General features: G+C 41.4%; 1 protein-coding gene across 1 annotated transcript in view; it reads left to right on the top strand.

Annotated features, from left to right (window-relative positions):
• LOC115852843 (aldehyde oxidase 2-like) overlaps positions 1 to 10489 on the top strand; it is an 83428-nt gene extending 72939 nt beyond the window's left edge. The window contains 1 exon segment of the mRNA XM_030856077.3: positions 10383 to 10489. Within this exon segment, the coding sequence (XP_030711937.3) occupies positions 10383 to 10388 (6 nt within the window). The 3' untranslated portion in view covers positions 10389 to 10489.
• The last annotated feature ends 4221 nt before the right edge of the window (positions 10490 to 14710 follow it).

Below are 14710 nucleotides of genomic sequence, written 5' to 3'. Positions count from 1 at the left end.
TTTTTTTTTTTGCGGTACGCGGGCCTCTCACTGTTGTGGCCTCTCCCGTTGCGGAGCACAGGCTCCAGACGCGCAGGCTCAGCGGCCGTGGCTCGCGGGCCCAGCCGCTCCGCGGCATGTGGGATCCTCCCGGACCGGGGCATGAACCCGCGTCCCCTGCCTCGGCAGGCAGACTCTCAACCACTGCGCCACCAGGGAAGCCCCTCATAATCTTTATTTATAGCCACTGGAATAAGTTTTGGAGGCAAGAACAGGGCAGAAGTTTTAACTTCTTAATAATAAGCCTCTTGTTATTAAGGCTACTTAGAACATGTTGAGAAAGACCATTTATCTTTCATTCTCATCCTGACCCACAATATTCCTAGCCATTCCACTGACCTCACATCTATTTGAATCAATGAGAATATAGGCTTCTTCAAATCCTTGACAAGACTTCCGTGAGCCAAGCGTTCCTCTGTTCTGGCCTGCAGACCCCCTCTCCTCAGGTGTACACCAACAGAGGAGAGGACAGCCAGAAGCCAGCCTTGAGTGGGGCCTCCCAAGAGAGACAAAGAGGAGGAAGTCCTGACTCTTAGTTTAACAGAGAGAACCAGAAACGCACAAAACATAGATTCTTCTGCCACTTCCTGTTACAGGAAATGTCGATACTCCTTTATCCATATAGTAACACAAACCAGAAACCTTGGACTTGGCCTGACAGTTCTCTCCCTCATACTCAGTAGCTAGTCCTTCATCATGCCCCTAACAATCTTTTCCACCAGTTTATTTCCTCCATTTCTAACCACTATGTCACTCATTCATTAAACAAACATTTGCTGAGTATCTAATAGGTGCCAGGAATTGATCTGGGTGCTGGGAATACGGCAGTGAATGAAACAGAGAGTGATCGCTACCTTCAAGAAGCTTATTTTCTAGAGACTCTAAGTCCAACTACCATCTCTCTAGCCTGGGTCAAAGCAGCCTCCTAACTGGTCTCCTTACACCCACTGCAACGTGGTGTGACAAATATGATCATGTCACTCTAGCATGTACAAAGGTGAAAAGGTTCCCATTGATCTTAGGATAAAGATAAACCTGTTTACATTGCCCTGCCAAACGCATAAACCTGCGAAGTCCAGCATGGCTGGCCCCCACCCACTTCCCCAGCCACACCGGGTTCCCTACCCACCTTGTCTCTCTACAATAGTTACATTTGCTTTCTGCCTGTTCCTCATGTCAAGGACAGAGGCCTCCACCAGCTCTTCCCACAGCTTGGAACCATTTTCTTGCTTTTCCTCACCTGGCTAACACCCTACTCACCTTTCATATCTTAATCAAATTTCATATCTTCAATCAAATTCATATCTGAATCAAATCAAATTAAATGATACTTTCCTTCTCGCATAGTTTGAGGTACGAGGAGTATAGTGGTGAACTAGACTCAAAGGTGCCGTCTCTCTAGTTGTTTATGGTATACCAGAGGGGGAAGACAAACAATTACTGTAAATTATAAGCGCTTGCCTAACTGTGGGTTATCCCTGTGTGTCAACAGAATAAACTTGTCTAACTTAACCTTTTCTTACAGTCAAAGGGGTATGAGATGTGGCCCCAGCTTTGATCATTTATCATGCAATCATTCATTCATCTAGCATACTTATTCAGCCCTTTACATGTGCCAGGCACTGCTGGTAACTAAAAAAATAGTGAGATAGTCAATCTCTGCCATATGGAGCCTACATTCTATTGGGGAAACCAGACAGTAAACAAATAAAGAAACCTACAATTTCAGGTGGTGATAAATACTGTGAAGCAAAGTAGAAGAGTAGGGGGCTAGCTTGTGATAGATTATTTTAGATTATTAGAGAAGTTTTCTCTGGAGTATTTACATTTGAGCCGAGGCCTTTATGAAGTGGGGGAGCAAGCGTAAAGCTGGTAAAGGTGTGTTCCAGGCGGAGAACAGCTAGTGCAAAGGCCCTGTGGCAGTTTCAATGGATTCAAAGTAGCCTGGGACTAAGTAGTCCTCCAAAATGGCCTTCTTCATAAGTTTCTGATCTTGACTCCCTGGTGGAAAAAAACTTGTAACTGAAAGGCTGCAGTTGTTGTTCTCCGTGGCAGAGAGAGAAAAGAAATAGAAATGTGTGGCCAAGCAACTTTATCTTCATGTCATCAGGGTGAAACCCGGATAGTCCTTATCCAATCAGCAGTTTGCTGGCAACTAGCCCCTATCACAGTGCAGGTCTGCTGCTTCAGATCTTTGGAAACTACAGTTCACTCACACAGCAGGCCTCCTGAAATTGTTGTAGCCTGGCTCTTGACACAGACCAGTTTCTTTAAAGCACCTTGGAGCAAATCTGAGCCTGTATTAGCATTTACATTTGGTCGAACTCCAATGTGGTTTTTTAGTTGAGATATATAATGCTTCACACTGGCATACAATATTGTACTATGAAAAAAAATCTTTTTTGAGAAATATAGATACTAACACTCTTTGTATTTGGCCTTTGAATACTTCCGTCAAAAGAATTTGTTCTGACAAGTAAGAAGGTGAGACGGTCAGGTCTGTGTACTAGAACATGAGCATTGGAAAGTCCCAAACCTCGTCTTATAACAAGCTTCTTATAATCATAAGGTAAATAAAAGCCAGGATATAGCTACTTCTTAAACAGAAATCAGGGTCAAACATTCAGTATTTTTCCTTTGGAATTAAGTAAAATAATGCATGTAAAAATACTGTGTAAATACAAGTCACCATGTAAATATTACAGTTAAGGTCTCCACCTAATACCTATAACTGTTAATGACGTTTTTCAAAATATACCTCTCCCAAAGGCTTAAAAAGAGTTTTCCGCATTAAATCAAGTTGAACTGCTGAGAGCAGAAAAAACAGCCCTTAAGATTTAGCAACCTGTTTTTCACAGGTAATTGACTTTAAGCATCAATGAAAAGCAGATATTTGTAAGAAGGCTGGAGCATTTTTGTTATAAAAATTTCTGCAGTTTGAATAATCATATCAAAAGTTGTTTGTTTTTTTTTTACCAGTGTGGCTTTGGTAACCTTGATCAGAGTTGTTGATTTTTGCTCTTATCCTTTTCTTAGGTGGTTAACTTGGTCAGAACAGTGTTGCTGGTGATAGTTTCTGCTCTGAGCCCAACAGAGCAGCCTGGCTCAAACAGATACCACAAGAAACATCATTTCTATACAAAATTTCCTTTTTCGTGATGGGAGAAAGAAACATGTATTTATTGGAAAATGTATTTTGTGTAGTCATTTAAAATTCCACAAGAAAAAAAATGAAATTTCCTTTATACAGAAAATGCCTAATTAACACTTTCAAATTAGGACCTTCCTTAGAAACAAGGATTTCATTTTTTAAAAAATCTTGAGGACTGAGAGACATGAAGCGTTCCACAACCTTAAAAATTAGAAAAATACTGCTTTGGAGAACTTGTCCTGCCCTGTTATTCTATAAAGTTGGTGAGTGTCTTTTTTCTAAAGACATTTACCTTCCCCACTTTGAAAACCTAAAACATACCAATGGGGAGAGGGCCTGGGGAAGGGGCATTAAGATTAAGAGACACAAACTACTGTGTATAAAATAAATAAGCAACAAGAATATATTGTACAGTACAGGGAAATATAGCCACTATTTTGTAATAACTTTAAATGGAGTATAATCTATAAAAATATTGAGTCACTATGTTGTACACCTGAAACTAATAAAACATTGTAAATCAATTTACACTTCAATTAAAAAAAAACTAAAAAAAAGGAAAACCCTAAAACAGCCTCCTTCCACCTGCTCTCCTCCCTCTACATCACTAGCACGCATGTCTCATTTTCCCTCCCTGCTTCTTTTGCATTTCTAGGTACACAGACTCTGAGAGCTGGCAGCATTCAAAGTGCCACCTGTTTAGTGCAGTAAAGGAAGCCCTTCCTGCCAGATGAAAGAGGAAAGGCATGTGAATATTTCCTGTGCTGTGGCCAGCCTGCTTTACTCGCACTGTTCTTGGATGGTTTGACCCCAAACACTAGTCCCCAACCCCATATCCTATGCATACACAGCCTTGCATTTCTCCAGGTATGGGGAGATGTCCTGACAGTCCTACAAGCCTGCATTCTTTTTCCTTACGGTTTTGGAACCTACCCCGATAACGTGTAGTAGTTGTGGCATGCACGTGGGATCTAGTTCCCTGACCAGGAATCGAACCCAGGCCGCCTGCATTGGGAGGTCGGAGTCTTAACCACTGCGCCACCAGGGGAGTCCCAGTGAATGTGTATTTTTGCATCTAAAAATTCTCCTACCTGGTCTCTGGAAGGTTACTCCTTTAGTCTGGTAAAGCTGGAGGCATCCTGGAGTAAACATATTTAATGTGGAACCAGGGAGGGAATAAGTGATGCTGAATGGGAAAAAGGAAAATAGTAGCCATCTTATCAGGTCAGGGAAAGGAGTTATGACACACTTTTTTAGCTTTGTGTTTAAGACATGGCCCTGGAGTCAAAGGAACCTGGGTTGCAATCCCAGCCCTACTTTTGATGATTTATTTAACCTCTCTGATCATTTAGTTTCTTTATAAAATGAGGGGAGATGTTTGTGAAGAGAATAATTCTAGTTTCTTTACAGCATTGTTATAAGGTTTGAATAAGAACCATGAAAAGCATTTAGCAGTTGTCACACATATTAAATGGTCAATATACATTGATGATGATGATTGAGTCAGAAGTCCCCAAGGCTATCTTCAGTTTTGATGTTTCAATGATGGACTCACAGAACTCAGAAAGCTGTTATATTCATGGTGATGGCTTATTACAGTGAAAGGATACAGATTAACATCAGCAAAGGCAAAGGCACATAAGGCAAAGTCCAGGAGAGACCAGGTGAGGCTTCCAGTTGTCTTCCTCCAGTGGAGTCACACAGATAGCACCCCCTTTTCCCAGCAGCAATGTGGGAGAAGATACACAAAGTATTGCCAGCCAGGGAAGCTCAGCTGAGCCTTGGTGTCCAGGAGTTTTATTGGTGATCAGTCACATAGTCAGAGGTCACCTGCATAGCTGACCTTAGTCATTCAGTGTCCAGGTCTTCCAGAGGTCAAGTGAAATCACATGGCCCAAGGCCTCAGGTAAACAAAAACACTCCCATAAGGCAGGTTATTTTGAGGGCTGAGGTGCTATCTCCCACGAGCTGGTCAAGGGCTAACCCCTTCTTAGGAATGTGCAGAGTTGGGACAACGGAACCTCCTAAATTCATCCTTTACTGCCCAATGAGGATGATTAACAATCCTGGATTGATGACATTAGGCCTTGAAACCAGTGAGACTGGGCACAGATGTATCTCTGACAGCCATAGTGATATATTGCCTTAATCATAGCTATCAAGAACCAACTAGGATGAGACTTTCCTAGTGGCGCAGCGGTTAAGAATCCACCTGCCAATGCAGGGGACACAGGTTCGATCCCTGGTCCAGGAAGATCCCACATGCCACGGAGCAACTAAGCCCATGCGCCACAACTACTGAACCTGTGCTCTGAGAGCCCGCGAGCCACAACTACTGAAGCCCACACGCCTAGAGCCTGTGCTCTGCAACAAGGGAAGCCACCACAATGAGAAGCCCGCGCACGGCAATGAATAGTAGCCCCGCTCGCTGCAACTAGAGAGAAATCCCACGTGCAGCAACGAAGACCCAACGCAGCCAAAAATAAATAAATAAATTTATGTATATATATATATATATATATATATATATATATATATATACACATATTTAAAAAAAAAAAAAGGAACCAACCAGGGAGAAAGAGGAGGAAGGAGGAAGGGAATGATGGCCCCAAACAAGGGAGAAGTTAAAGGGAACATCAGCCAGGGTCGATGAAGAGCAGTTTAAGTCCCAGAGCTGGGATCCTTGAGAAAAAAGGAAAGTTGTGTCCTCACTCAAGGAGCTAGGGAGTGGGTGAGACCCAAGAAGGCTGGGGTAGCTAGAGAATGAGTATTGATCTGAGTCCCAAAGTAGAAGGGCACCCCAGGAACCCAGGTCTAGTGAGAAGAATAGGAAGCACGTTTTAGAAGAGACTAAAAGTTGCCATCACCTTTAGCAGAAGAGTTGACCTGAATCTACCTCAGACGAGGTCGATTTGTCCTGCATCCAGCCCAGCCCAGGTGGAACAGGCTGATTCTCAATAAAGATAGCCAAGTAACTCCCAGCGCAGCAGTTAGGTAGAGAATAAGGGAAATCCCTTTGAGGAGGGCAAACTAGCCCTCCATTTACGTTTCGATACAGATTAAGAGCAAACAGTAAGAATAAAACTTGTAAAGATATCCTGGGGGTCAGGCTGTGTTTTTATTTGTGTTTGTTGTCATCTTTTTGTATTTTTGTGAAATAAATATCAGGAGAAGCTTTCTGGAATCTTCATAACTTTTCATTATTTATGGGAAGTTTTTTTAATGTTTTTAACACCTTTGTAACAAAAAGTCAACTCTGCAAGCAAAAACATGACAGCAGCGGAGGCGGGGAATGTATCTTCTGCTTGTTCTGCTTTTCGGCCAAACCTAAGAGGGAGAATTCCCAGCAGAGACAGGACTTAAGAACCACAAGGAAGATTTGTGTGTACCACACAAATCATTTGGCTAAATGTGTAGACAGGGCTGTTCTCGGATCACTGCAAAGGAGTCTGGGTCTAAAGGCTCCAAGCAACACTCAGCCTAACCACTTTCCCCATTCTGTTCTCCTCCCCCAAACGTTTTCATAGGATTCACATCTGAGAAGCAGAGAAGATAGGTAACGAATCCAAGTGCGCTCTTAATTAGCAACATTACAGGTAGCAGAGATGACAACACTGACCCACTGTCTTTTCAGAGTTGTCACTTGAAAGGAATGGTACAGTCCCATTCCCCAGGAAAATCCTGCCACCTCCCATCAGAAAAATTTTTCAAAACCTACAGATTTGATATCATTTTCCTGGTGAAATATTGCAATGGTATTACGATATTAAGTATTTAATTTGCTTTCTTTCTTAGATCCCAAGAAACGATCCTAAGACATTTAAACCCTGGTCTATCCCTATAGCATAACACTGTTGTCATTTCCTACACGGTAAGATCGATAAGCTGAAAGATTATTACTCAAAATGACAAGATCAGCTAGTCCAGTGGCTTTCAAGCTGTGCTCTGTGGAATCTTAGGATTGCACAAGTGTGTAAATCAAGTTTTCTCTTCAAATCTTATCCAACATTTCAATCCTTCAGCACTAAATGTGAATGGCTTTGGATGCTGACAAAGGAAAGTTCAGGGTGTTTTACCCAACATGCAGTTTTTCTTTTTATTTTAAAATAAAAATTTAAATGGAAATGCTGTGGATTAAGATATTTTAAAGATCCTACTCCCTGATTCTTTCGAGAGTCACTTACAACTTGAGTGCAAAACATCAAATTAAAATCTATTGATTACTGCACTTATAATTAACCAGTGCTATTTGGAAGAGTTGTCTATTTGTATTCGTTGAGTTCAACTGCTACAATGTTGTACTGCTGCTTAGCACAAAATACAAAGCACTGAGGACTTTGGAGAGTGGCCACCAAAACTACCTGGGAAATATATGCTGATAAAAAGGAACAAGTATTTTCGTTGTTAGAAAATTAAACTTCTGCTTTTCTGCACACTTAATGGGCAACATTAGAAAAACTGAAAGCAAAAGAGAATAACATTATAGATTCAAAGAAAACAAAGTTTTTTCATCAAATGCTAATTTTCCAATTAAATGTCTAAAACAACCCACAAGTTGTGGGCTAACATATGCATGTTTAATTCCATTGTGCTTTGTCAGATGAGAACTTGCATTGATAGTTTTGCTAAATCAGACTAAATAAATGAGACTTTTGTTTCTCCTCTCACAATACCAACCACAAAAATCAAAATAGGCAACATTTAAAATTTTGTTTTAAGTTATTATAAAATAGTAACTTAACAACATACACCCAGGTATGGATGTGATGGTGAGTCCACTCTAATTCCTACATAAAACAAGGTATATAAAGTGCATAGTATTATGCCTGACACTAGTACTCAATAAAGGACAGCTGCACACACACACACACACACACACACACTCACACACACACACACTCAGATGTGCTAAATGCCATATTTTAACAAATCGGAGACCACTAATGAATGAACAGGTTGTTGAGTTTTTGTACAGACTTTAAAATAAAGACCATCTTCAAATTGCAAGACAAATATAAAAAAAATGAAATGAAATGAAACAAACCCCCCCAAAAAAAACCTCTTGCCACTTTACCACTTACGACTATTTCTATGTGTCAGAATCTTCTCCGTGCTATGCAATTAAAACAAAATGCAAATAGAAATTGCATTCTGAGTCTTTAACTGTCATCCTTTACCTGCAATTTGTATTGTTTTGTTTTTACTGTGGAGTAGCTATGGGTCTGTGTATTGTTTTGTTTTTACTGTGGAGTAGCTATGGGTCTGTGTATTGCATCTGACAGCAAAGGAGTATTTTCCTCATGGTAGGTCAGCTATTCAACTGCTTAACATTGTTTTGGAATTTGGAGGGAAAAAGCAATGTAAAAACGTTTTCATAACATGATCACAAAACATTTTATTTTTTTTAATTTGTTTATGAAAAATATACAATCTGGTATCAGTTTCAGAAATACATAATTGCTCATTTTCCCACATACTGAAGTGGGTAACATGGAGCAAAAGAATTCTAAATTGTAATCACCTTTATGTTGTAGTTAAAACATGCAGGATTGGGACTTCCCTGGTGGCACAGTGGTTAAGAATTTGCCTGCCAATGCAGGGGACATGGGTTTGAGCCCTGGTCCAAGAAGATCCCACGTGCCGCGGAGTAACTAAGCCCATGCGCCACAGCTACTGAGCCTGTGCTCTAGAGCCCGTGAGCCACAACTATTGAAGCCCACGTACCACAACTACTGAAGCCTGTTCGCCTAGAGCCCGTGCTCCGCAACAAGAGAAGCCACCACAATGAGAAGCCCGTGCACTGCAACCAAGAGTAGCCCGCTCGCCGCAACTAGAGTAAGTCCGCGTGCAGCAACAAAGATCCAATGCAGCCAAAACAGTTTTTTTAAATAAATAAAAAACTTTAAAAAATACATATCATTAAAAAAAACAAACATGCAGGATCCATCAAAGTCTACTAATCTGCATTTTAGAGACCAGCATATGAATTAGGCTTTATTTGACCAGAAAGTGAGAGGGAAAAATGACACCCTGTCAGCCAGAATCCACACTATCAGGCTCACCAAGCCTTCATCTGCAGTGACTCCCGGAATGAATGCACAGAGGAGGTGAGGCTGAGCTGGGAGCTCTGGGTGACTGGGGGGGAAGGCAAAGACTGGGCATGTAGTCAGTCTGGAGGAGGCTGAGGGCTGCTGAAGGCCATGAGTATGTCTGACTGAAGTGACTGGGACACAGCTGTCCACAGGCTGACTGGAGGCCTCACTGGGCCACAGGAGTCCAAGGGAGGAAGTGGGTCAGGAGCACAAAGAGAAAGGAGACAGATGCAGAAGGGTCACAGGCAGGACAAAAAAATTACACAAGATTTTTGCACACATGAGCCGAAGAGCTGGGGAACTTAGTGGGAGTAGCCAAGGTAAAATAAGTTGAAAGTAATAAAGAAAAAATGTTTTGGCTCTTTAAAAAAGAATCCTTGGTCTTCCCGGGTGGCGCAGTGGTTGAGAGTCTGCCTGCCGATGCAGGGGACACGGGTTCGTGCCCCGGTCCGGGAAGATCCCACATGCCGCAGAACGGCTGGGCCCGTGAGCCATGGCCGCTGAGCCTGCGCGTCCGGAGCCTGTGCTCCGCAACGGGAGAGGCCACAACAGTGAGAGGCCCGCGTACCGCAAAAAAAAAAAAAAAAAAGTTTAAAAACAAAAAATCCTTAACTGTGTAATCTAATATGAATGTGAGAAATGTGTGTGTTTTATCATTTGTATCATTTTAAATGATGGTGAATATAATTTTTATTTTAATTTGGTGTATTAGGGCTAAGGATGGTTACTGGGTATTTATTTAACGTTTGTCACGGTTGAGAACTATAAAGCAGTAAGAACAGAGGGGTCTGAATAAAAATTATTCATGTTAGTTGATGCACTAAAATCTGGGTGGCATGGATATGAATAAAATAGTTTTTTAAAAGACATATTTGAAGCCACATACTAAAAACCAGTTCTTTGGGCTCTATAAGCCTTGTTAAAGAATAAAACTTACTAAATTTTTTAAATAAGTAACACATTCACACAGTTAAAAAAATATGAAAAGTTATACAGTGTAAAGACTCTCATACCACCATCCCATCCAGCCATTTCTTACACAAGCGCAGAGTATAACCACTTTTATTAGCTACTTTTTACCTTTTTCTTTCCTTCAGGAATAGCTGGTCCCAGAATGCCCAGTCACTGTTGTCAAGATTAGAGCTACTCCCGACTGATCCCACAGATGGATGGGACACAAAGGCCAAATGTCAGCATGTCAGGGGGAGTCTAAGGCAGCAGGACAAGCAGGTGGTTCCTGCCTGTTACCCCTGCTGGACCCACTGAGTGAGATGCTGTTCCCCCTTTCTCTGTCTAGACAATTCCACCCCCTTTTCCATGTCAGCAGTACCTTGGTGCCCATAATAGTGAGAAATTGTAACCCTTGACACTCATCTGAGCTCTATGTTCTTCCCCCTTGGGTCTTGGGTGCACAGGAGGCATTGTACACTTGCCTTCGGAGCCTGGCTTCTCTGGGTGGGTTTTCTCTCACGTAAAGGAAAAACAATCTGCTCTGAGCTCCACCCTGGAACAGTAAAAACACTTGATCGTCTCATATAACTGGGTAGACAAGTAGCAAAAAGTAAGCTTTCTGACTTTCAAGATACCAAAAAGAAGTAAAAAAATAGGCGGAAATAATTGGCGATAGAAAATAAAGGCATCTCTCAGCCTCCCTACACAACATTGAATGAGTCAATGTTAAGAAACCACAGATTGCAAAACGAGAGTGTTCTTTCCTTGGCACAGACATGGCAGCAGGAGACGCCCCCATGCTCCCTTAACTTCACTCTGGCTGACGTCACCAGCTGTCTAGCTACTCTTGCTCCAAACCGCTCTGCACGGAGCTGCCAGGATAATCTTTCTCAACATCTGTAACCACCCACCCTCCTTGGCTAAATGAGTAGCATCCAACAGGACAGTTTCTTCTTCCAAAAAGGATGGTGCTAACATTGGCATAGTGGTCATCTGTCATTTTTATCTGACTGGGGTCTTTTCCTTTGAGAAGTTACCTGTCCTCCACTCCATGTGTTCCAGGAGGGCTGTGGGAAAGGCACAGAATAAGCCAGATCAGAGTTTCTCTGATGAGAGTCAGACTCTTGAGTGAGGTACACAAGGTTAAAAGGCCACTGGAGCAGATTGCCTGGATGGCCGGGCCAGGCATGGAGAGTACATGAGCTCTGCAGCTGAGATCCTCAGAGGTACCCCTGTTCCTACACATCTGAAGCCTGGCTTCTTCAGCTCAGCACTCAGTTCTGTGAGCTACAGAGTATCTTTCCAATTGTATTACTCTCCTTAAAAAAAAAAAAAGAAAAGAAATTCCCTGGCGATCCAGTGGTTAGGACTTGGCGCTTTCCCTGATCAGGTGCTTTCACTGATCGGGTTCAATCCCTGATCAGGGAACTAAGATCCCACAAGTCGCATGGCGCAGCCAAAAAAAAAAGTATTACTTTCCTAGGGCTGTTGTAGCAAATGACCACAAACTGAATGGCTTAACTATTTATTTCCTCACAGTTCTGGAAGCTGGAAGTCTGAAATCAAGGTGTTGGCAAGGCCATGGGTTCTAGGGAAGAATCCCTCCTTGCCTCTTCTGGAGGCTCCTGGTCTTCTTGGCTTGTAGCCGCATCACTCCAATCTCTTCCTCCATCATCATATGGCCTTCTTCCCTGTGTGTCTGTGTCCAGCTCTCTCTCTTTCTCTTATTAAAACAGCAATCATTGGACTTGGGACAACCCTAATCCCGTATGACCTCTAATCTTAACTAATTACATTTGCAAAGACCCTATTTCCAAACAAAGTCACATTCTGAGGTTCCAGGTAGACATGAATTTGGGGTGACACTATTCAACCCACCATGCCAATAAACCTTCTTGCTGAGACTAACAGATACAGTTTGGGGTGGATGTGACCTTTCCTCCTTTATGCCCTATTGTACCTGGTTCTTCTTTCTCTCCCACCAACTATTTGTCTACATGTGTACTCTCCCTTTCTAGATAATGGGTCCACTGTGGTGTCAGGGACTGTATTTTACTCATCCTTTACCACAGGGTCTATCTCAAACTGATACTTAACATATGTTTGACTAAGGAAGAGCAAACAATATGCTCTATTCAAACAGAAAGTTTCGATAGTTGTGAAACCTATACTGTGTAACTCAGATATTCATGAGCGAGGAGATCTAAGGAAGGTAAAAATAAAGAAACTAGTTCCTTAACAGAGAAATCAGGCTACATTGTTATTGAATTTTAATCTGTTGGAGTCACTATTTATGTTACTTGCACATGTTGAATTTTTTCCAAAACTTGGAAATAAGGGGAAAAAATACTGTGGGAGGGTTCAAAGTCATACTCCAGAACTAATAAACCCATTAATGAGTAATTTGATGCTCTAGGGATGCCCTGTCCAATATGGTGGCCGTAAGCCACATGTGGCTTATTTAGATTTTAATTTTAATTAATTAAATAAAAAAATCAGTTCTCTAGTTACCCTAGCCACCTTTCAAGTATTCAAAAGCCATGAGTGGCTGGTGGGTACAATATTGAACAGCATAGAGGAGACCATATTCGTCATCCCAGAAAGTTATATTGGACAGTACTGCTCTAGGGAAATGGAACTTTATGTATCCACTATTTAGTAGGGTTCATCCTCTGAAAAGATATGTCTTGAGGTAGGCAGTCTCTCGAAGCTGGAAAAGGCCATGAAATGGGTTCGCCCCTAGAGTCTCCAGAAGGAACACAGCACTGCTGACACTTGATTTTAGCCCAGTGTGACCCATTTTGGACATATGACCTCCAAAACTGTAAGATAATAAATCTGTATTATTTTAAGCCACCAAGTGTGTGGTGATTTGTTACAGCAGCAATAGGAAACTAATACAGGTGTTAACTTGTAGAACATTGACAAACAGCAAATGATTTCTGTAGAGTGGAAAAGATAACGCCAAAGGTTTCAGGAGTTTTTTTGCCCTGTAGGACATTCACCAGTTTTGTTTTGATTTTTGGTTTTGTTTTTTTGGGTTTGGGGTTGTTTTTTGTTTTGTTTGTTTGTTTGTTGTTTTTGTTTTGTTTTGTTTTTGTCTAACTGTGTAATCTTATTCTGGCATTCTTTTCTTCCGTATCAGTTTCTCATATCTTCCTTTGAACTTGTGTTTTCATCTTGGCTCCCTCATTGACTATATCTTTGATCTTGCTCACTGTACATTATATGAGTCATGGTTTAATATTTTTAAAGTTAGACACTGATACACGGCTAGCAAGGAAAAACAGACACAGGACTCTGAGATTTTTCTGTATGTCAGAAGAGGCTACACAATTTATATAGTGATGAAATTGATGAACACAGTTCATTTACAATTTAACTGAATAAATTTCATATCCTACAACAAATATAATTTATTGACTAAATGTAACCAGTAGACAATTACATTCCAGGGAGAAGATGCAAGGAACTTTGTCTTAACTTTGAAAAAGCCCGATGTAATTAACATTAAATGTATAACTAAGGAGGAACTTCTTCCTTTTTTAGCAAATATTACAAGAGCAGAGCCTGTACCAATACAAGCAAGACCTTTTTCCACTTGTTCAGTATCTTAGTTCCTTGTGCTTAAGAAATTGCTGGCATATAAATGTTCTCCAAGGCTTATCCAAATCAGTATATTGAAAATGCAAAGTACTTGATTTTTTCCTCCTCAGGACTGTCAAACACCATTGTGACAATAGTTTATTTATATTTTTAACTAAAGACTAGATGAATCAAAGTTTAGGGGCTTAATATTTCAACATCCTATTCTCAAGTTGCTCACAATGTATACACACTGAGGAGATACGATGTACATACAAACAAAACAACAGCAACAACAGAACCCTGTCCCCTCTCCTGCCCTGAGGCTCTTCTCCCCACTCCCTTAAGCACCCGGAAGAAGCAAGCGTGAACATATCAGAACTATGTAAAGAGCTTTTTTAAAATTCCCCTATCTGGCTGCCCACCCCTACCCTATCCTGATACACCACCCCAAAGTGGTATTGCCAGAATCTAGGTAGCTTAAAAATCTATAGGAGGAAGAAGAGAAGCAATTATACAAAACACATTGTAAGAGGTATATATCGCCCTGGTTAAAATAGAATCCTATGGGGTCTCACCTTCTAGCCCACCACACCTCCCTTCCCCCAAAGTGATCTTTCTAAAATGCTAACAGTCTGCTGGTGGCTTACTTTGATAATCTCCAGGGGTCTCCACAGTTGACCAGATTGTCACAAACTGATCTAAAGCAATTGGGCAATTGACAAATACAACAATCGACAGATTCTTTTAATAAATATTGGCTGACTCCACCAGTTAAGGGTTAGGTCAAGCATCTCACATGGCAGGTTCACTTTGAGTGGGCACAACACTCTGATGGCAGAATCATCTAACCTTCCAGTTGGACAAGTGACAGCATCCTCTGGGAAGA

The sequence above is a fragment of the Globicephala melas genome, chromosome 7 (assembly GCF_963455315.2).
Source record: "Globicephala melas chromosome 7, mGloMel1.2, whole genome shotgun sequence".
Lineage (NCBI taxonomy): Eukaryota > Metazoa > Chordata > Mammalia > Artiodactyla > Delphinidae > Globicephala > Globicephala melas.
This window is presented reverse-complemented; position numbering and strand designations above follow the sequence as displayed.